This window comes from Dendrobates tinctorius, unplaced genomic scaffold, assembly GCF_039654945.1.
Source record: "Dendrobates tinctorius isolate UK_male_01 unplaced genomic scaffold, ASM3965494v1 ptg000016l, whole genome shotgun sequence".
Taxonomy (NCBI): Eukaryota; Metazoa; Chordata; class Amphibia; order Anura; family Dendrobatidae; genus Dendrobates; species Dendrobates tinctorius.
The window spans coordinates 90524955-90549207 of NW_027361684.1; the positions used below are offsets into that span (position 1 = coordinate 90524955).

Genomic DNA, 24253 nt, shown 5'->3' on the forward strand with positions numbered 1-24253 from the left:
GGGGAAGTGGACTGACATACTGACCTGTCTGCAGAAGGAGGGTAAGGTATAGTGTGCTTTAGGTGGACTGTTGTATTTATAGATGGGAGACAGCTGGAGATAGTGGAGATGAGTGTAATACTAAAGTTTTGCCACAAGATGGCAGTAGAGAGCTGTGAGAATTGGACTGAACATCAGCTTAGGGCTACGAAACCACACAGTAATGGGGGGCAGGGTTACAAGGACTCTAGGGGGAATTCCCAAGGAGGGGGATAAAAGGAAGACGGTGAGTTCTAGAAGTGGTCACTCCAGGAGAGTAGCTCAGGAGAGGAGAAGACTAAAGGGAGAGGTGGACAAAGATGAAGCTCTGGAAGGGACTTGCAACAGAGACGGTCGGGGGGGTGGCCCTGACGGGAGAAGCCGCAGACAGAGAGAGAGCCTGGGGTACCACAAGACGGACGGACTCAGGCGGGTGAAGCGCTGTGGTGGTAGGCCTAGGGCAGCCACAATGACGGAGCCGCGAGGGATATCAAACAGGAAATGAAGGAAGTGAAGGTACCCGGGCCTGTGTGTGGAGTTGAGCAGCTGCTGTGTGGTGCTGCGGGTCGTCGAGAGGACGGCCAATAAAGAGGACCTGTTGGACGCACTACAGTCTCTCTGTCTGTTCGTGCCGGTAAGAGAACCACCCCCCCAGTCGGCACACCTACCTACACTCCCATGCCAGCAATAAAGTTTCTATCCTGAGCCTGACTTCACTGGGGAAGGTGTACCATTGAGAAGCTGTTGTGTCTTCCATTAATGCCGTGGAGATTTTTGTTTGTGTGTTTTCCCCTACTTGTCTCCTTCCCTTTGTTGTCTTGTGGTAGTAGTAAGACCAGGGTCTTGCTACCCATCTCACTAGCCAGGGCGAAGCCCAGGGTCAATCTGGGCTTAGGCATGTGATGGCGCATGGGAGAAGGACCCATCTAGGGCAATAGGGAGCACATTTTTCAGCATTAGTAAGTATGGAGGGGTTACCATCTCTCCCTGTCATCAGGGCCTTTCTATTCCTGATTCCCCCTCTCCCTTTGCGCCACTCGCCGGGCATCTTCTTGCCCTGGCGTGACATCAATGCAACCCAAGGGTTTAAATTTTCAATTGGCGTTTACATCATTTATTGATACCTAATGTTGATTGTGGTACAGTTTACTGTTATCTGTAATCATAGGTAAAAAAATCTGTTCTTGGTATCATAAGTGTTTATGGCTTGAAAAAGGATCTAAATGGCTGAAACATCACTTTTTATGCTGTGACATAATAAAGATAACTTTTTGGAGGAAAACTTCTGGTTCCTTGGATTTTCTGGATGTAGATCTGTAAGCTGCCAGGGTTTACTCAATCTTTGTTGGCAGAATAACATTGGTGAGAATAAGCTTAACCCCTTCATGCCCGCACCCCTTTTTCGTTTTTAAATTTCTATTTTTCGCTCCCCTTCTTCCCTGAGCCATACCTTTTTTTTCGTCAATATGGCCATGGGAGGGCTTTTCTTTTTTGTGGGACAAGTTGCACTTTTGAACTACACCATTAGTTTTACCATATCGTGTACTTAAGAACAGGAAAAATAATTCCAAGTGCGGTGAAATTGCAAAAAAGTGTTTTTTGGATTTTTTTACCCTGTTCACCAAATGCTGAAACTGACCTGCCATTATGATTCTACAGGTCATTGCAAGTTCATAGATACCAAACATGTATAGGTTCTTTTTTTATTTAAGTGGTGAAAGAAAAATCCAAAGTTTGTTAAAAAAAAAAAAAAAATTGATGCTCAGATCGCCTGTGTGTAGCAGAAACGCTCACTTGCTATGAGCGCCAACCGCTCATAGCAATCCGGCAATGACAGCCACAGGGGTCTGCTGCAGACCCTGGGTTGTCATGCCAACCCGTTGGCGACCCGCGGTCATGTGACACGGGCGCCGAAGGGTGGGATAAGTGACGTGCTTCCTGTGCGCTCACATTAAATGCCGCTGTCAGAGATTAAATAAAATTACCCTCTTTCCATAAGAAATGTTTGAGAGTACTACTACTGGCAAATATATGCATATGAAAAATACAAATAGAATAGTTAGATTATAGTTTTAAGAAAACTTTTTATTGTTCAGATAATGATAGTGGGCTACTGACAATTTGGTAATAAAATCTGGTACATTTGCAAAGATTGTTTTGTAACTCTATTTAAAAGATCTCCCAGACTAGGAAATGCTGTCTCCTTAACCCATTAACGACCAAGCCATTTTATAGCTTAAAGACCAGGCCTTAATTTTGAAATTAGACCACTGTCACTTTATGTGCTTATAACTCTGGAACGCTTCAACGGATCTTGCTGATTCTGAGAATGTTTTTTCATGACATATTGTACTTCATGGTAGTGGTAAAATTTCTTTGATATGATTTGTGTTTACTTTTGAAAAAAACGAAAATATGGCGAAAATTTTTAAAATTTTGCCATTTTCAAACTTTTAATTTTTATGCCCTTAAAAATAACATTTTCCACATGTCTACTTTACATCAGCACAATTTTGGACCCCACATTTTTTTTTGTTAGGAAGTTATAAGGGTTAAATTTGACCAGCGATTTCTCATTTTTACAACAAAATTTACACCACCATTTCTTTTAGGGACCACATCACATTTGAAGTCACTTGGAGGGGTCAATATGACAGAAAGTATCCAAAAGTGACACCATTCTAAAAACTGCACCCCTCAAGGTTTTCAAACCACATTCAAGAAGTTTATTAACCCTTTAGGTACTTCACAAGAATTGAAGCAATGTGGAAGGAACAAATGAACATTTACCTTTTTTTCCCAAAAATTTTTCTTTGGACACTTTTTTTTATTTTGTCAAGAGTATCAGGAGAAAATGAACCACAATATTTGTTGTGCAATTTCTCCTGAGTACACCGATACATCATGTGTGGAGGAAGACCAATCTTTAGGCGCATGGCAGGACTCTGAAGGGAAGGAGCATCATTTGAGATTTTGAATGTCAAATTGGCAGGAATCGAGAGCGGACGCCATGTTGCGTTTGGAGAGCCCCTGATGTACCTAAACAGTGGAAACTCCAAATAAGTGATCCCATTTTGGAAACTAGGCCCCCCAAGGAGCTTATCTAGATGTGTGGTGAACACTTTGAATCCCCAAGTGCTTCACAGAAGTTTATAACGTAGAGCCGTGAAAAAAAAAAAATCATATTTTTTTTCCACAAAAATGATCTTTTTGCCCCCAAATTTTTATTTTCAAAAGGGTAACAGGAGAAATTAGACCCCAAACATTGTTGTGCAATTTGTCTTGAGTACGCTGATACCCCATATGGGGGGCTAAACCACTGTGATCGCCTTACTGCGATGCTTGGGATGCAGAATGCACAAATCCACAAAAGGTGAAGAATTGGTTTTATTTTTTATGCCGTTCCTCGTGCGGTATTAGTGATATGGTGACTTTATTCTGGTACGATTACAGTGATACCTCATTTATATAGTTTTTTTAATGTTTTGGTGTCTTTATAATTGCGTGTTATTGCACTTTTTCCAAGCAGTATGATGATATAGCTTGGAAAAAGTATAATTTGATACTTTTTTGTGTTTTTTTTTTTTTACGGCGTTCACTGAAGGGGTTAACTAAGGATGCGGTGATACGAAACGTGCATTTTTTTGTTTATTTTTTTTTACATAAAAATGTGTATTTTTAGGGGAATTTTTTTTATTTTTCATTATTTTTTAATTTTCCCCTTATGGGACTTTCACTTTAGGTATAAAACATTACAATGCTCCAGCATTGTAATGTATTATGCCTATGCTGAAAGCTGCAGAAACCATGGTCTCTGCAGCTTTCCGTAGGTGAATGACCCGGAGGTTGTCATGACACCTCCGGGTCATCATAGCACAGGTCGGGCCCCGCGATTACATCGCGGGGACGCCGACCTGAGGCAGAGGGAGCCCCCTACCCTCTGCCTCCCCCTCTGAACGCTGCGACCGCGCTCAATCGCAGCAGTGAAGGGGTTAACAGCGGGGGGCGGCAGGGGTGCCGCTCCCAGCTGTCAGTGCAGGACGCTCAACTACTGCAGCGCTGAGCTCCTGCACTGATCATTGGGCAAGAGATGCTGACATTTTAGCCTCTCCTGCCCGATCGCTGCTGTGTTTGATCAGTCATATTGACTGACCTATCACAGCGCTCGGGGTGCAGGGACCGACTGCAAGGGTCCCTGCACCCCTTGCTGTGTCTCTCAACTGTCATGTTTACACGCAATGGCAGTTCAAAGCCATGACGTGCACAGTCCGTCATGGTGCTGGAAGTTACCTCCTGCCATGACGGACTGTGCACGTCAGTGGACATTAAGGGGTTAATATACACTGCTGCTAATTTGTACAGGAGCACTGCAGGGTTCAGTGGTATTCGCATGCAAAACAAGCAGTTAGTAATCAATTGCTAACAATATCCAGAAATATAATTATTATCCTGCCTTTAAATGGAATGTTTTTATAACCCAAGTGATATTTCTTTTCTTTTTCAGATTCCAGTTGACGCCCCTTGGAAAGCACCACATGCAAACGAATGGGACAAGATGACAATGAAGGAGTTTATAGACAAAGTTTGTTGGACAAAGTAATATTTACGTGTTCTGTGTATCGTAAGACAGTAGTTATTTTTGAAAAATATGTAGTATTTAGAATTTGCCATTAGTTTTCAATAAACTGGGGCTGTATTTGTGATCAATTAGAAGTTATATTTTATGGAAACTTTGATATGCCTAGCTACTTACACCCAAAGAGGCAAAAAACAGTGTTTTACATTTCCTGCAAGAGCCTATAATCTGCAGAGGAGATCTGTAAGTGTGGATCAGGACAACCCACCAAATACACATTTATGACATATCCCATTGGTGTATAACAAATGTCCTTAGTGTAAAAACGCCTTTAAATTAAATTGATGTTCACCTAAAATCCTGGTGACTTCCTAATCTCCTACTATAATTGGATAAGCAAAGCCCGCTAGGGCTAAGTAGGGGTAAGCAGGATCAGATTTCATAAATAAAATATATCTTTTAATATTCCAGATTAAAATATGGGTAGCGATAAAATAAACCAGCGCTCCATTAAAAAATGGTTGAATCTTACCATTAGAAGTTTCCAATTAGCAAAAACATCATGGAGGAGGGAAAAAAGGGAAATAAAGAGAGGTAAAATTACATTCCCTGTCGTGCCCAATGCGGTATGTCTGACTTTATTTCCCTTTTCTCCTTCCTGGATGATGTTTTTGGTGATCGAAAACTCCTAATGGTAAGATCCAACCGTTTTTTGTTTGAGCACTGGATCACTTTAATGTCTGTATTTGTCATTGTGCTGTATTGGCTCCCCATATTTTAAAAGTTAAAGTTATATTTTGGTAAATTTTACACTTTATTATAAAATGTACGAAGCCTGTTCAATAAGAAACCCCAGCATGTTCTGTCAATGTTAGAGAGCTGAGCTTTTCTGTACATGTTGAGACGTGTCTGGACATGCAGCAGAGAGAGTAGAAGTTCAGTCTAATGAAAGCACTGGAAGTGACAGGATGGCAAGTGCAGTACAGTGAGGCTCTACAAAGAAAATGAGGGATTTTGAGCTTCATTCCATGATTAAATTTCTTACAAATTAAGGAGAAAAGTCTAAAGGAATCCATGAAAGGATGTATATGGTGATGATGCACCTTCCTATTACCAAGTAAAGTTTTGGGCCATGCAGTTTAAATGGGATAGGGAATCAATTGAAGATGATACCTGTTCAGGGTGACCTGTTGAAGCATTTTGAGAGGAAATGCGCTGTGAAGTGGAGGCCATGATTTTGGAAGAACCATGGGTCAAAGTCAGTGTTAAACATGTCACCAGCAATTTAGACAAGAGGATTTAGACATGCTTAAAGAATATCCAGGAGACTTCTATTCTCAAATTATTACGGGTGATGAAACATGGGCCCACCACAATGATCCGGAGACCAAACGAAGAGTCCATACAATGGAAGCCTAATGATTCACCAGCTCCAAAGAAATTTTGTGATGAGAAGTCAGCTGGAAAGATCATGGCAACAGTTTTTGGGGTGGCGGAACGTGTTTTATTACTAAAAATTGTCACACAAGACGATTACTGTAGACACCTATCCTTCAACAATGAAGGCATTACGTGAGGCAATCGGAGAGAAGCACTATGGGAAGTTGTCGGCGGATGTGTTGCTTCTTCACGACAATGCGCCAGCTCACAAGTTCTGTAAATCACATGCTGCTATCAGGGATTGAAGCTACAATGCAACCTACAGTACAGTCCTGGATCCCAGTGATTACTTTCTATTTCTGAACATGAAGAAATTTCTGCGTGGACAACAGTTTCCTGATGATAATGCAGTCACAGAGGCAGTGACAGGGTTCATGCAGCAGCAAGATGTCGCCTTCGATTCTGAGGGCTTCCGATCATTGGATTAATTGTGTTGAAGTCAAGTGGGATTACATTGAAAAATGGTAAATTCAGTTTTCCCAGAAAATGTTATTTTTATATTCAGGTAGATAAGTTAATGAACGCACTTTATATTGTTGTGTTTCTTGCCTGGACAATGATATTTGGGGCTTTACATCAACAGATAAAGAATGTTTTTTGTGTAAAATTAAAAAAAAAATCCATATATTTTAACAGGGCAGCTAAAAGGTTCGCTCAGCTTTTTGTGAATGTGAATGCTACGTGTGAAACGCAGCACGTTTCTCTCCTGTGGTTCCTCTGGTGTGTGAAACTTTGTGGTGGAACAGAACGAATGTTTTCAGTGGAAAATGGAGGACAGGTAATTTTATGTTTCATTGCTCAAAAATAAAGTACTACGATACGCGTGTCAGGAGAGACAATGTCATAGTTTAGGTGGAAGCTGATCCTTATGTCTAAGTGGATCTAGCTTTTAGAACTCTTTCCCCCCTTCATGGTCAGGTAAATTCATTGGCCATGTAAAGGAAACACTGCATTATATGTTGCCTATCTAATGAAAGACAAGCTATGTATTACAGGGACTGACTAGTGCAGTCTACCTGAATACGTGCTTCTTTTTTACAGCATCTCTTCTTGCTAGCTATCTCATTAATATTCCTTAAAGACTATCTGCAGGTTTTTTATATTTATTCTGAGAGCAGCAAAATATACGGCAGCCTGATTCCAGGGATGTGTCTCACTAGGCTTTATGCTGTAGTTTCAATACAATCAGTGTTTTATCAACAGGCGATTATCACTGCCTGAATAGGTGTCAAGAACAGGGCAGTCCAGCTAATCTGTGTAACCCCGCTCCCACCATTGATTGGCAGCTTGAAGACAATGCACAGTGTACACAGAAAGCTGCCAATCAAGGGTGTGGTTGGGGTTACAGAGGGCTCGACATTATGACATGGTATGGTACCATGACTCCTTAACAGTTTGATTGAAAGACATGCGTCGTTTTGACGCTGCGCCGAACGCAACAAGTGGCATTTTGTTGCGGTCGGTGGACTCGTCAAAACAACGCATGCGGATGCGTCAGCATACAGCCGCATGGCCTGCATACCCAATGTTAAAGATAGGTACGCAGGACGCATGCAGACGTGGGCGGAACTGAAGGAAGCGGTGCAGCAGTGGGCGGGGCTTAACGGAGGCTGAAATAAGGAAGTAGGCTGCCATCCGCAGCCCTGCCGCACGCTAGTGTGAAGCTAGCCTTACATACAGGATTTTAGTAGAGAAAAATACCACCCCTGTTCTAAAATTTTTTTTTTGTTTTTTTTTTTACAGATAATACAGCAACCTGCCTCTAACTGCACCATTACCCATTGAAATCAATGGATTATTTTTTGAGTTTAGGGTTGTCAATTGTCCAGAAATTCCTGGGCGGTCAATCATAATAAGACACTTATTTTGCCCTGTACATAAACAAAATCTGATATGCCCATGATTTCTTTGATACAGATTATTATAATTGTAATTATTCTCATTTTATTATCATGATACAGTTCACAGTGAAATCAGCTAATGTCTAAGGACCAGAATTACTGTATGAACTATAGGCATCTATCACTTAAAATCATAAGAATTTATTACAGTTTTCCGATACATCCGTAAAAAATAAAATTGCTAACCCTGCTGAGAGTTTTTATCTACAACTGGCTAGTACAAAGCAAATCTTTGATGTTAGGTTATATTACCATATAATGAATACAGAATAAAAAATCTGCAATCATAAAACAGAAAAAGATTAGAAATAAATAGGAAACTTCACTATATATTGTATCTTTACGCTGTAGAATGATGTAAGTGATACATTCCGTTTACAGTGAATCTGTCAGCAGGTTTTTGCCATGTAATCTGACGGCAGCATGAAATAGGGACAGATCCCCTGATTGCAGCAATGTATCCCTTACTTAACTGGTGCAGAAGTTATGATAGAATCTCAGTTTTCAGAGTTCAAAATGTTGAGTCCGGTGTAAATGGACGTACACCATCGATTGGCGGCTTTCTATGTGCACTCGGTATTACAAATAGCTGCTAATCAGTGGTGGAGTGCGAGTTTGGACTAGGAGGCACGAGGCCAGTTGTCTTGTAGTGATTAACTACTGCTGATAAATCGCTGTTTTTATTGAATCAGCAAAACACAGCCTAGTAAGTGACACATCACTAAATTCAGGTTCTCTGCTCCTACATTATGCTGCTATCAGATTACATCGCAAATATATAGCAATATATGTATATAATATATTTGTAATGAATGAAAGGGAGCGCTATTAAGATTTGTTACTGAAGTATTATGGGAAGTATGTTTTTGATTTCTTTGGTATGACTTTTTATGTGAAACAGTTCAAATTATTGGAAATTATATGCAAAAAGAGCAATTTTTGTCTTGGTCTTTTTCTGTAATTTTGTCTTTTTTATTAGGAGAGGAAGTTTGTTGGAGGTGCTGGGCAGGTTAGTGAGAAGATAATGGAGCTTCTGAAGGATCGAGTTAAATTACAGAGACCAGTGGTCAGGCTTGATCAGACTGGTGACACTGTCATTGTGGAAACCTTAAACCATGAAGTCTACCATGTAAGTAAATTGTTTTTTCTGGTTTCTATTAGTAGATAACTCGATCTCTTACTAAAGTTGACCCAATTGTGAGCATTGTTGTCACTGAGATTCTGCTCTCGGAATACTTGCCTAAAAGTTTACAAAATCGATTTATTTTCACTATTGATTACTTTGTATTGCTTTCTAATATAATTGACACTTCACCTCATTGTTTTTCAAGCTTTCGCTGCTTTTAGGTGTTAAACAGGCATGATTATCCAAACACAGGCCCCACGTGATCAGGTAATAGGCAGGAAGACATCCAGCAAATGCAATGGAAAGAACTATAAAAACATTATATATAGGGCTTTTAGTGCTCGAAACGCGTAGGAATATTATGTTTGTCTTTATCTTTTCCCTCTTGATTTTTTAATAGTTACTAATAAATAATAATAATTTTATTTCTATAGCGCCGACATATTCCGCAGCACTTTACATTTCAGAGGGGACTTGTACAGACGATAGACATTACAGCATAACAATAATCACATAGATCATAACAGATACCAAGAGGAATGAGGGCCCTGCTCGCAAGCTTACAATCTGAATAATGTTTTTATAGTCCTTTTTATTGCGGTTGCTGGATGCCTTCCTGCCTTAATTCGGGAGCCAGCCCTTGGTCTTTGTCCGAGCACCGTACACTTATTAGATTGAACAATACCTGAGCAGGGTGAGCTGATGTGATACTTTTTTTTTGCCTTTGTTTACTTAAAAGGGTATTCCCTTCTCCAAGACCCTATCCCAATATGTAGTAAGTGTAATAACAATAATATTAGCAAATACCTCCAATTACAAATATAGTACAGTTCTTCTGATTCGCTATGCCTTTTTCCTCTTGTAGGCATTGCAGGACCTTTGGTATCCATGGTTATGACCACTAGCAACTAGCTAACTGTCAGTATATCAGTGGTAGTAAGCATGGATATATAACGTCCTGCAATGCCTGCACAGGAAGATAGAGACATAGCAAATCAGAAGAACTATACTACACCTCTAATTGGAGGTATTTGCTAATATTAATACACCTAGCACATATTGGGATAGGATCTTGGAGATGGGAATATCCCTTTAAGTCCTCTCTTGCCTGATTCTCCCATACATAGTTTTCGCACTGCGGAGCGCTCCTGTCTTCTTTATGAGAGACCTACCTCTTGAAGAACATAAAGAAACTTCAGTCTGAAATAGGACATGTAAGGGGTTCAGCAGGCATTAGTATAATGTGTATGGGGTCTTTAGTCCAGTGAGGCTTGTTACCGAGTGCCATGTTACACAGCGCCCTGTGAGCTACAGTATGTGCGGCAGTGACACAAATCTAAGTAATAATTGCACTGCCCGCTAGTAATGTCAGAAATTGTATGAGTAATAGCGGTCAATGTAATGGTTCTGTTTTTCAGGCACGGTATGTTATAAGTGCTATACCACCAGGCTTAACTATGAAGATTCATTTTAGCCCTGATTTACCACCTATCAGAAATCAGTTAATTCAGAGGCTTCCAATGGGATCCGTAATAAAGACCATGATGTATTACAAAGAAGCATTTTGGAGAAAACTAGGTAAACATATATTATAATTATTATACTAATATTTGTTTCACTGTATACGATACAATAAGAGCTCTCAAAAAGTATGCGATATATTGATAATATTAATATGAATATCTATTAGGCATAATGGTAATCATGCCCCTCCAGTAGAATATAGACCGCCATAAGCAAAGCCAAGGTGTGTCTATTACTGACTTACTATTTTGTTTGTCCATTCCGTTTTGTACGGACTCGCTGCTTTGTAGTGGTTGGTGTTACGGTCATGTCCCCTGGCCCTAGAGTTAGGCTAAGTGCACACGTACCGGAACTCTCGCGGAAATTACTGCGAGAATTCCGGAATTCCATTTCGCGGGAAAATCGCATTTTAAATTCCCGCGATTTTCCCGCGGAAAAACTAGCATTTTGCAAGCGTAATTGGCTTGCAAAATGCTAGCGTTTTCCAAGCGATCTGTAGCATCGCTTGGAGAACTGATTGACAGGTTGGTCACACTCGTCAAGCATAGTGTTTGACAAGTGTGACCAACTTTTTACTACTGAGGCCGCCTATGCGGCCTCAGTAGTAAAAGATAGAATGTAAAAAAAAAATGAAAAATAGTGTTATTCTCACCTTCCGACGTCCCACGCATCCGTTCCCAGTAATCCTTTGCGAAAATGCCTGCGATGACGTCCGTTCTCGCAGGATCGCGATGTCTCGCGGTAATTAGCGATGACGTCGCGCGAATGACCGCAAGACTTCGCGATCCCGCGAGAACGGACGTCATCGCGGGCAATTTCGCAAAGGATTACTGGGACCGGGAGCGTGGAGAGAGGCGGGAATGCTGCGCGGGACGCTGGAAGGTAAGAATAACAATATTTTTTATTTTAAATTCTATTTTTTACAGGGATATGGTACCCAAAGCCCGGAGGACAGTCTCCTCTCCTCCGGACCGTGGGTACCATCCGCAACTGTTCTGCTTACTTTCCGCATGGTGTGCACAGTCACATGCGGGAAGTAAGCGGAACAATGCATTCCTATGGGTGCGGGATCGCCGCAATTCTGCAAATTAATGAGCATGCTGCGTTTTTTACCGCGAAGCGATTCCGCCGCGGTAAAAACCGCAGCATTAGCACAGCATTGCGGAATCCCATAGGAATGCATGGGATGCTTATGTTTCGCATTTTCGCGGCAAAATCGCGCGGTTAAAACCGCCGCGGAATCGCGAAAAAAACGCAACGTGTGAACTCAGCCTTAGGATCTGGGTCACAGAGAGATGACAGAGGCCATTTGATTATGGCTGTTGAATTGATGGTGTTAAATACAGTCCTATTAATCAATTAATTTCCGATGGTTGGGCGGGGGGGCTATCATTCACAGGATTCTGTTTTTGACCCCTTAACGTGTTGATGTGTATCCTGTAGGACTAGGATTGTGCCTGAAGGTGATTGGGTATATGTCTGGTGTTCTACGCAACCCTGTGACATAGACTACGTTCACACTATCAGTATTCGGTCAGTATTTTACCTCAGTGTTTGTACGTCAAAGCCAGGAGTGGATGATAAATGCAGAAGTGGTGACGTGTTTCTATTATACTTTTCCTCTGATTGTTCCACTCCTGGTTTTATTTTACAAATACTGATGTAAAACACTGACCAAATACTGATGGTGTGAGCGTAGCCATAGATGGGTCTTCCAGAATAAGAACGCACCAATAACAGCCAGGATAAAACTATTCCATCGCTATAAAAGACGAGAAGAAGAGACAGAGCCCTTACAGCTATGACTGACACTTTATTGGACAAAAACGGGGGGAAACATGGGGCTGACCAACTGTGGCTTTTGGAGAGCAAGATTAGAACATTGCCTAAGAGGCTCGTGATTTAGTTCATGTCTTCTGGATTATTGTCCAGCTTCTTAGAAATTGCAGAATTTATTGAAAAAATTGATAAAAATCAATATATGATATGTGGATGGACAGCGCAACTTCAAGTGTTCTAGGGGTGCTAATAAATAAAGTCAAAAGTAAAGAAAAAGTTGAAAAAATATAAAAATAAAAAAACACAAACGTTCAAATCGTCTTCCTTTTCCCCACTGAAAATAAAGCGATGAAAAAAATACACATTTTTGCTATCACTGTTTTCAGAAATGTCCGATCTATCAAAATCTAAAATAAATTAATCCGATCAGTAATTGGCATAATGAGAAGTAAAAAAAAACCTCCAGAAATACAATTTTGTATGGTGTTGTTCAAAAGTACTAAAAAAAACAAGCCCTCATATGACTATATGGCCAGAAAAATTAAAAACTTATGGCTCTTGGAAGAAGGGGAGGTAAAAATGAAGTTAAAGCAGATTCAGACTGCGGACCTTATTTCAATCACACTGGACACCACCTTTAAGCATTGCCCGCTTTATGAAAATAAAGAACTTTTTTTTTATACCATCTCAAAACTTTGTGAAATAGTGTTGGGGCATTTACTACATCATGCACAATAAATAACTGCAGCACCTGTATCCTACTGATGGAATTTTAAGTCTTTTAAGTATTTTAAGATGTGATTTGGATTAAGCAATGTAGTAAATTGATCTGTAAGTTTATTAAAGGGAATCTGTCACCACATTTGACCTATCTAAACTATTAATATGGGCATAAAGGTTATAGGCTAATGAGGAGAGTGATACCTGTGTGTCTCATATCAGATTATTGCGGGAAATCATCTTTTATCACTTTATGTAAATGACCTCTGGAGAGGACGCTGCCTAGAAGATAACTCTGCCTCCAGAGATTATTTTACATGAAGGGGTGGTTACCAGTGTGATATGTAATGGCTGCTCTCCTGAACTCACTGTGTGTGATTATACCTGACACATCTGGAGGTTCCTCTCAGCTTCAGCTTCAATCTAAGGCTAGGTTCACATTGGGTTTAACCAACCCATTCAATGCATAGCGTTGACGGGCTGGTTAAACGGTATAGCATAACGCGATCGCGTTATGCTATACCCGCCAGCACTGATGATTCATCAGCGCTAGCGGTGATGGAACCTCAGACGCTGCAGCCCGCGTCCGAGGCTCCGTCACTGAATGACGGCACATCGCGAACGCATGCCACTTTATGGCATGCATCGCGATGCGCCCGACAATGGGGGTCAATGGCAGTGTTAACGGACTGCTAAAACGCAATTTGATCCTGGCCTTGCAGACAGACAGTTGCAATATTGTTACAATACAAATACAGCAGAACTCAGATAGCTGCAAAAAATGTGTTTGGAAGAAAACAATTTAATTTCTCCAGTTCTGGGTTAGTTACTTGTCTCACACTGGTAACTCCCCCTTTTATGTAAAATAAGCCCTCTGTGCGGAGTTATATTCCAGGTAACATCCTCCTCATAGCCTGGAAGAGATCATTTATATATTAGAAAAAAATGTTTTTTTTCTCTGAAATAAGACATCAGATTGCAGATATTGACGTATCATTTTACTCAGCTTCCTATGACCTGCATCCCATTTAGTTGGCTTATGATGGTTGATGCTACTCACAGATTCCCTTTAATTAGTAAAAGTGATTATAGTGGTGGAGTTTCTTCTTTATAACCAATCATTAAGCCCAGTTGTCCATATATATCTACGTTGTTTGCCAACAAATGCTCTATGGACTCTCTATGATTGTATCAAGCTTATACCTGTATCACTGTTCCCACATATTACAGGGATGCTTACACCTTTCAAACTGTTACATATGACGAAGACTCTGAAGTAGTCAGTATTGCAGAATCTATATGGAAATAGCTCTATGGCAACTACAAATAAGTTATTTTGAGTAGAACATAACCATCTCCATGCTTTCCTAAAGATTACTGTGGAGCCATGTTTATTGATGATGAAAACTCTCCAGTTGAGATCGCATTAGATGATACAAAGCCAGATGGTTCATCCCCAGCAATCATGGGGTAAGAAAATTTTATTAATCCAATATAGCTATAAAAATTTGATATGGAAGGTGGCTAGAGATGGTTTTGGAGACTTAGCAATTGGTGGCCTATCCTTTACTACAATATGTTTACCAGACACAACTCTGTGCATTTTTCATTGACTGTGTCTGGATACTTTCATTTATGCATCCACGGTATGTCCGCACACTGCAATTAAGGAATACATGAATTCCACTATTGCTATAGTTATTCGGTTAACACTTAAGGACTTAGTTAACTTTTATTGAACAAAAAGCTTAAAAGCCAACTGCGTCAAGGTGACCTCAATATGGATGGTATCTAACTCTAATGACTCAACTCTCCATGTGCCCAGACAGGCCTTAAATGTAATGAAGTGGATATAGGAACAAGGCTTGGCTTGTAATCAAACCTTGTTGTGAAAGATAGGTGGATAAGGGTGCACATCCTGGGAAGAGGCCACACACCCCAATACAAACTACAAAAAAACAAAAATTGGCCACACATCAATAGTACTATTAATGTGATATGCTGGCTCACAAATACGCTGTGGCTCGTGATGAGTGAACGTGCTTGGATAAGGTGTTATCTGAGCATGCTCGTGTGCTAACCGAGTGTCTTCGGCATGCTCGAAAAATATGTTCGAGTCGCAATGGCTGCATGTTTTGCAGCTGTCTGACAGCCCCAACACAAGCAGAGATTGCCTAACAGGCAGTCCATGCGGCTGTCGAACAGCAACGAGACATGCAGCCATAGCGACTCGAACATATTATTCAAGCACGCCGAAGACACTCGGTTAGCACACAAGTATGCTCGGATAACGCCTTATTTGAGCACGTTTGCTCATCACTAGCTGTGGCCAATATACAAACCCACCCTTATTTTTTTTTTTTTAGCTTGAATTGGGATTGTGGCCTCCTCCCGGGCTGTGGACCTTTATCCACCCATCGTTTCCCAAAAAAGGTTTAATCACAAGCATGCCTGGATTTTGCCTCTTCACCATTTTATTTGCGTACTTTTGAACACATGGAGAGATGAGTCATTAGAGTTAGGGACCGTCCTTATTGAGGTCAGCTTGTTCTGGTTGGGTGGCTTTTACGCTTTTTGATAATGTTGTGATCCCAGGATCACAACATTTCCAATAGTTGATGGTCAAAGCTTATGTCCTCCCTGTCCCTGAATGGTGGCCTCTACCCTGGTCTCTGAGCATGTCTAAAACTCTTCTTATAGAAGTCATTGAGTCATTTTTAAATACCTGTTTCTTATGCTTTAAACGTTTCCATGTGCATTAGATTAACCGTGTCTGAGCTCATAGATTTACCGTATTTTTTGGACCATAAGGCGCACTTTTTCCCCCCCAAATTTGGGGGGAAGATAGGGGTGCGTCTTATAGTCGCAAACCCTGTCTTATGAGGAAAGGTTGCATGATTTGGGAATGTTTAGCTTGCAAAAGAGAAGACTGAAAGGAGACTTAATAGCTGTCTGCAAATATCCCAAGGGCTGTCACATTGTAGAAGGATCATCTTTATTCTCATTTGCACAAGGAAAGACTAGAAGCAATGGGATGAAACTGAAAGGGAGGAGAGACAGATTAGATATTAGAAAAAAACTTTTTGACAGAGTGATCAATGAGTGGAACAAGCTGCCACGAGAAGTGGTGAGTTCTCCTTCAGTGGAAGTCTTCAAACAGAGGCTGGACAGACATCTGTCTGGGATGATTTAGCGAATCCTGCTTTGAGCAAGGGGTTGGACCAGATGGCCCAGGAGGTCCCTTCCAACTCTATGATTCTATGATTCTTCAGTTAGCGTGGTGGCAGCGCAGGAGTCAGGCGATTCTTCCGGTGGTTCGATGCTGCAGGGTGTTGCTCTCGCTCCCATTCCAGCTTGGTGCGGCTGAACGGCAGTTTCAGCAGTGCTAAGTGCTGCGGGGGGCTTCGGAGCCATGGTGCGCCAGTTTTGGTGGTGCTCGGTGCTGCAGGGGGCTCCGGCGACGGCCACAGCATCGAGACAATAGAACTGAGGGGGCTTCGGGCTTTCACATAATGTCGCCGGAGCCCCCCGCAGCACTGTACACCCCTGAAACTGCCGCACCATGTCACCGGAGCTCCCAGCAGCACTTTGCACCGCTGAAACTGCCGCACCATGTCGCCAGAGCCCCCCGCAGCACCGAGCACCGCCGCACCAGGCTGGGATGGGAGCTAGATCATCGCCCTGCAGGGTCGGACCACCGGAAGAATCGCCCGACTGCTGCTGCCACCCGTGCTGCCGATCCCACCCCGGGTAAGATGAATTTCAGGACTGTAAGACGGACCCCCATTTGACGCATTAATTTTTTTCTCCCATTTTCTTTCTGAAAATTTGGGGTGCATCTTATGGTTCGGTGCATCTTATAGTCCGAAAAATACAGTAAGTGGAAACAGTCAGCTAATTACCGTGTATGGGGTTGTCCTGACTGTCACAATAGATGTCGAAGAGGAAACATTGGGCATGTTGATTCTTTGCTCTTATAGAAGATGAGTCTGGCAGTTACGTATTACCCTCCCCCCATTGAGAACAAATGCATGCTCAGCAGATTGGTGAGGGTGTGGAGTCAGATTATCTAGTACAGTCAAAAGCTATCTAAGATATATGGCCACCATAGCATAAAACATATCTTCTAAACTTCTGGTAACAGAGTGATGGAGAAGCGCAGATAAGATGGCTGCCCCATAATTAGGTTCAGAAAATAGAATGAAGGAATACTTATTCATAAAGCGAAAGCGTTAAAAATAAGAATTATGCTTTAGTATCTAGATTAAGAGAATACAAACATCCCAAGAGAGGAGGTCCTCCAAAGAAAGTTAAAAAATTATATTTTTATTATTGTTCAAAATCAATACAAAATAAAATTAGAAACGGCAAACCATACAGAAATGGAATAGCAAAAAGCAACCCCACTGGGTGACACAGTAAATAACTACCGTAGTATAAAATTACATGAATAATACCACATGAGAGAGAAAATAAAAATAGGTGTTGTATGTGGAAACTACGTAAAGTGCTTAGTGCAAAAATATCCCATATCTCCAAATATATTTATATCAGTCCATAATAATGCATACAAAAATACATAAAGCTGCTGGTGCAAACAAAGATGATAAATATCAAAATCATGCACATAAAGAGTTAATCATATACTGATATTGAAATCATGCACATAAAGAGTTAATTATATGCTGGTATTGCTAGTTTTTCCCCATGTCTGGTCTCCTCAGTTTCACGGTCCTCCGTGTTATAACTTATACATTTTTATGATAAATTTTTCTAGATTAAGGGGCCAACCACTTTAAAATCAATCTGAATTAAGCCTCATTCACATATCTGTGTGTCGTGGTCCGAGTATGGATCATTATTCACGGACCAGCTAAGGGTTTCCTGACCCAAACTTGACATGCTCACATGTGTTTTGGGGCTGCCAAATTTGGGTCTGTCCGTGAATCACGATCTATACTCAGACGATGATACATGGATGTATCAATACTGCTTTAATGATGGATATATATATATATATATATATATATATATATATATATATATATATATATATATATATATACACATAGTCATATGTTAAAGTTTGGGCACCCCTATTAATAATGTTAACCTTTTTTCTTTATAACAATTTTGGTTTTTGCAACAGCTATTTCAGTTTCATATATCTAATAACTTATGGACTCAGTTATATTTCTGGATCCAAGTGAGGTTTATTGTACTAACAGAAAATGTGCAATCTGCATTTAAACAAAATTTGACCGGTGCAAAAGTATGGGCACCTCAACATATAAGTGACATTAATATTTTGTATATCCTTCTTTTGCAAAAATAACAGCCTCTAGTCGCTTCCTGTAGCTATTAATGAGTTTCTGGATCCTGGATGAAGGTATTTGTGACCATTCCTGTTTACAAAACAATTCCAGTTCAGTTAAGTTTGATGGTCGCCGAGCATGGACAGCCCGCTTCACATCATCCCACAGATGTTCAATGATATTCAGGTCTGGGGACTGGGATGGCTATTCCAGAACATTGTAATTGTTCCTCTGCATGACTGCCTGAGTAGATTTGGAGCGGTGTTTTGGATCATTGTCTTGCTGAAATATCCAATGCGTAACTTCAACTTCATCACTGATTCTTGCACATTATTGTCAAGAATCTGCTGATACTGAGTTGAATCCATGCGACCCTCAACTTTAACAAGATTCCCGGTGCCGGCATTGGCCACACAGCCCCAAAGCATGATGGAATCTCCACCAAATTTTACTGTGGGTAGCAAGTGTTTTTCTTGGAATGCTGTGTTTTTTAGCCTCCATGCATAACGCCTTTTTGTATGACCAAACAACTCAATCTTTGTTTCATCAGTCCACAGGACCTTCTTCCAAAATGTAACTGGCTTGTCCAAATGTGCTTTTGCATAACTCAGGCAACTCTGTTTGTGGCGTGCTTGCAGAAACGGCTTCTTTCGCATCACTCTCCCATACAGCTTCTCCTTGTGCAAAGTGCGCTGTATTGTTGACCGATGCACAGTGACACCATCTGCAGCAAGATGATGCTGCAGGTCTTTGGAGGTGGTCTGTGGATTGTTCTTGACTGTTCTCACCATTCTTCTTCTCTGCCTTTCTGATATTTTTCTTGGCCTGCCACTTCTGGGCTTAACAAGAACTGTACCTGTGTTCTTCCATTTCCTTACTATGTTCCTCACAGTGGAAACTGACAGGTTAAATCTCTGAGACAACTTTTTGTATCCTTCCCCTGAAAAGCTATGTTGAATAATCTTTGTTTTCAGATCATTTGAAAGTTGTTTTGAAGAGCCCATGATGCCACTCTTCATAGGAGAATCAAATAGGAGAACTACTTGCAAGTGGCCACCTTAAATACCTTTTCTCATGATTTGATACACCTGGCTATGAAGTTCAAAGCTCAATGAGGTTACAAAACCAATTTAGTGCTTCAGGAAGTCAGTAAAAATTAGTTAGTAGTGTTCAAATCAAGAAAATGATAAGGGTGCCCATACTTTTTCACCGGTCAAATTTTGTTTAAATGCAGATTGCACATTTTCTGTTAGTACAATAAACCTCATTTGAATCCAGAAATATAACTAAGTCCATCAGTTATTAGATATATGAAACTGAAATAGCTGTTGCAAAAACCAAAATTGTTATAAAGAAAAAAGGTTAACATTAATAGGGGTGCCCAAACTTTAACATATGACTGTATATATATATATTATATACCTTCATATAATTTTTTGAAGTTCATAACCACTTTCTAAATTTTTGAAGTAACGCCCGCAGCTCAGCAAACAGTCTGTCCAGAAAATGGTTGCTGATAGAAATGCAAGTGACCAGACACGATATTCAATAGAGAAGGCTGAATGACATGTAACTAGGTGACCTGACTTTAGAAATATAGAAAACCGAGCAAACCTGTGTAATGTATATATTAAGTATCATATATCTCCATTTTTAACATGAGATTAATGAGTAATGGATTTAAACCATATAACAGTAAAAGGGATAACTTAGGGGTGAGTTGAAGTGCACAAAAGCTACTCACGGTCCAGGGTTACTTAAAGGGACATACCCAGTCTGGAGCGGGTCACTACACATGATTTACATTAGCAATAAAGTGGAAATAAAATATAAGTGGTACATTTCCATTGAAATGGACCTCTAATTACATTCACGCTTTCTGAGCCGCAGACAACATGAATTAGATTCTGGTTGCAAGATTGCAGCCAGGTATGTTTTGCTGTGCAGTTTGCGGTATTTCATAGAAATCATAAGTAGAAAACCGTTGGGGGACAATAAAGAGAGACCTTGCTAGTAGGGATGGGCGGACCCGTGGCCCGTCGGGTTCTGCCGAACGTTATAAAAAAAGAACGGTATATAAACTTGATCCCCAACCTGGACTCAAGTCATATGAATGGGGGTCCCGATCATCCGGCAGTTTCCACGCTGTCATCTGTGTAACAGCGCTGGAAACATCGGCTTTATTCGGCGGTAACCTTATTGACGTAACCGCCGGTCACAACGCTGCGGTTTCCACACTGTCACACAAAGGACAGTGTGTGAGCCAGCAGCTGTGACCGACGGTGAAAAGATTACCGCCAATCAGGCGTTGGCTGATGAGTACTACTTTCATCACCGTATTATTTGTCTCGCTGATAGCAGTAAGTGCAGGCGACACTGATGAGAGTATTCACCAGACGGTGCCTATGCATAGTAAGATGTCAGTGTGATATATAATTAGTGCAGGGTGTGTGTATTTTCCTGTTCATGTATTTAGCTAATAAATAAAAAAATGGTGTGGGAGTCTCCCTTATTTTTAATTCCCAGCTGAGGGAAAGCAGACACCTGGTGGGCTGGCGTTATTATTCTGGGAAGGGGGCAATAAACATGGAGCTTCCCAGGCAGTTAATATCAGCTCACATCTGTCTGCTTAGTCTTTACTAGTTATTAAAATTTTTTATATTTTTAATAACCATCAAAGGCTAAACAGACAGCTGCAGGCTGATATTAATAAGCCGATAAAGGGCCATGGATATTGGCCCCCTCCCAGAATAATAATGCCAGCCCTCAGCCACCCCAGAAATGATGCATCCATTAGATGCTCCAATTCTGATGCTTAGTCTCGGCTCTTCCTGCTTACCCTGGTGCGTTGGTAAGTGGGGTAATAGTTTTGGGGTTGATGTCAGCTTTGTAATGTCAGCAGATATCATGCCCAGGGGTTAGTAATGGAGAAAGTTTATAAGACACAAACATTATTAACCTCGTAGTCAAAAGTAAGAAAGAAACCACAGTAAAAAGTCCTTTTAATTGAACAAACACTCCCTGACAAATCCCATCTTTTTCCCATTTATTAATATAAAAACAAAAAATCAAAGTAAACATGTCCTCCGATAATCCAAAAAAGTGGTTTGGTACCGTGTTAGCCAGTAGAAAAAAATATATAAAGTGCTCTCAGTGAGAGAAACAAAATAGGAATCTTGTGGGTGTGATACCTTTTAATGGCTAACAAATAATAGTGAATGATGTTACAAAGCAAGCTTTAGGGACTGCTTTCGTCCCTTCATCAGGCTGATATAACAAAATATTTGAGGAAACCTTATTTATATACAGTGCAGAGCACAGGCAAGGTGTGATGACGATGAGACGTCATCCTTGCTCTCAGTCTCTGTCCTGTTTCTCCAACATAGAGGCCACCCACAGGACATATATTGCATTGAATTAAATACACCACATTGGAAGAGGAACATGTGAATGTCCCAGGGATCTGCAGTCCCGAAAGCTTGCTTTGTAACATCATTCACTATTATTTGTTAGCCATTAACCCCTTCACGACCAATGACGCCACATAGGCGTCATGAAACCTGGTTCAAATTTGACCAGTGACGCCTATGTGGCGTCATGACTTCAAAGCCCCCCTGCGGGTCGGGTGACCTAGGTCACTGAAAGGTCACCCGACCCGCAGATACAGGGGGCTTTGTAATTCACCTCAGGGGGCGTGGCTTCACCCCCACGTGGCTACGATCACTCTGATTGGCTGTTAAAAGTGAAACAGCCAATCAGAGCGATAGTAATATTTCATCAATGAAAATTGATGAAATATTACAATCCAGCCATGTCCGACGCTGCTGTAGCATCGGACATGGCTGGAGACACCGATTCCACCCCCCTCCCCACCGGCGATCGCCCCCCCGCAACTGAATGACAGCGGCGATCTGCCGCCGCTGTCATCATCTGCCCCCCTCCCATTCCCTCTGCTCCCCGCCAGCCTCCGATCCCCCCCTCACCCCCCCGGTACCTCCTGAGTCCCCCCGACCCTCCCAGGGTCCCTCGGGTCCGGATGATGGGCGCCGCCATCTTTGAAAATGGCGGGCGCATGCGCAGTGCGCCCGCCCGAATCTGCCGGCTGCAGATTCCATTCTTTCATTTTGATCACTCTCACAGTGATCAAAATGAAAAAAAAAAGTAAATAAACCCCCCGATTATCACCCCCATAGGTAGGCAGAACTAATAAAATAAAGAAAATATTTTTATTTTTATTTTTCCATTAGGGTTAGGGTTGAAAAGAGGGTTAGGGTTAGGGTTGAAAAGAGGGTTAGGGTTAGGGTTAAAAAGAGGGTTAGGGTTAAAAAGAGGGTTAGGGTTAAAAAGAGGGTTAGGGTTGAAAAAAGGGTTAGGGTTGAAAAGAGGGTTAGGATTAGGGTTGGAAAGAGGGTTAGGGTTGGAAAGAGGGTTAGGGTTGGAAAGAGGGTTAGGGTTGGAAAGAGGGTTAGGGTTGGAATTAGGGTTAGGGTTGGAATTAGGGTTAGGGTTGGAATTAGGGTTAGGGTTGGAATTAGGGTTGGAATTAGGGTTAGGCTTGTGGTTAGGGTTATGGTTAGGGTTGGGATTAGGGTTCGGGGTCTGTTGGGGTTAGGGTTATGGTTAGGGTTGGAATTAGGGTTAGGGGTGTGTTGGGGTTAGGGCTGGTGTTAGAATTGAGGGGTTTCCACTGTTTAGGCACATCAGGGGGTCACCAAACGCGACATGGTGCAACCATTGATTCCAGCCAATTTTACGTTCAAAAAGTTAAACGGTGCTTCCTCCCTTCCAAGCCCCGACGTGTGCCCAAACAGTGGTTTACCCCAACATATGGGGTATCAGCGTACCCAGGAAAAATTGCACAACAACTTTGGTGGTCTAATTTCTCCTGGTACCCTTGGGAAAATAAAAAATTGGGGGCTAAAAAAATATTTTTGCGGAAAAATTTTTTTTTTTAATTTTCACGTCTCTGCGTTATAAACTTCTGTGAAGCACTTGGGGGTCCAAAGTGCTCACCAGGCATCTAGATAAGTTACTTGGGAGGTCTAGTTTCCAAAATGGGGTCACTTGTGGGGGGTTTCTATTGTTTAGGCACATCAGGGGCTCTGCAAACGTAATGACGACCGCAGACCATTCCATCAAAGTCTGCATTTCAAAACGCCACTACTTCCATTCCGAGCCCTTACGTGTGCCCAAACAATAGTTCCCCCCCATATATGGGGCACCAGCGTACTCAGGACAAACTGTACAACAACTTTTGGGGTCCAATTTATCCTGCTACCCTTGTGAAAAAAAAATTGCTGGCTAAAACATTTTTTTTGAGGAAAAAAAAATATTTTTTATTTTCACGTCTCTGCGTTATAAACTTCTGTGAAGCACTTGGGGGTTCAAGGTGCTCACCGCACATCTAGATAAGTTCCTTAGGGGGTCTAGTTTCCAAAATGGGGTCACTTGTGGGGGGGTTCCACAGTTTAGGTACATCAGGGGTTCTGCAAATGTAACATGATGCCCGCAGACCATTCCATCAAAGTCAGCATTTCATAATGTCACTACTTCCCTTCCGAGCCCCGACGTGTACCCAAACAGTGGTCATCCCCCACATATGGGGTATCAGCGTACTCAGGACAAACTGGACAACAACTTTTGGGGTCCAATTTATCCTGCTACCCTTGTGAAAAAAAAAATTGCTAGCTAAAAATCATTTTTTTTGAGGAAAAAAAAATATTTTTTATTTTCACGGCTCTGCGTTATAAACTTCTGTGAAGCGCTTGGGGGTTCAAGGTGCTCACCACACATCTAGATAAGTTCCTTGGGGGGTTTAGTTTCCAAAATGGGGTCACTTGTGGGGGGGTTCCAC

The 24253-nt window shown here is 41.5% G+C and overlaps 1 protein-coding gene across 2 annotated transcripts in view; it reads left to right on the plus strand.

Moving 5' to 3' along the window:
• LOC141080662 (amine oxidase [flavin-containing] A-like) overlaps positions 1–24253 on the plus strand; it is a 162032-nt gene that overhangs the window by 76465 nt on the left and 61314 nt on the right. For both annotated transcript variants that reach the window (XM_073566052.1, XM_073566051.1), the window contains exons 5-9: positions 4523–4614; positions 6671–6812; positions 8915–9064; positions 10480–10639; positions 14458–14554. In XM_073566052.1, coding sequence (XP_073422153.1) covers positions 4523–4614; positions 6671–6812; positions 8915–9064; positions 10480–10639; positions 14458–14554 — 641 coding nt within the window. The remainder of the gene's footprint in view (positions 1–4522; positions 4615–6670; positions 6813–8914; positions 9065–10479; positions 10640–14457; positions 14555–24253) is intronic.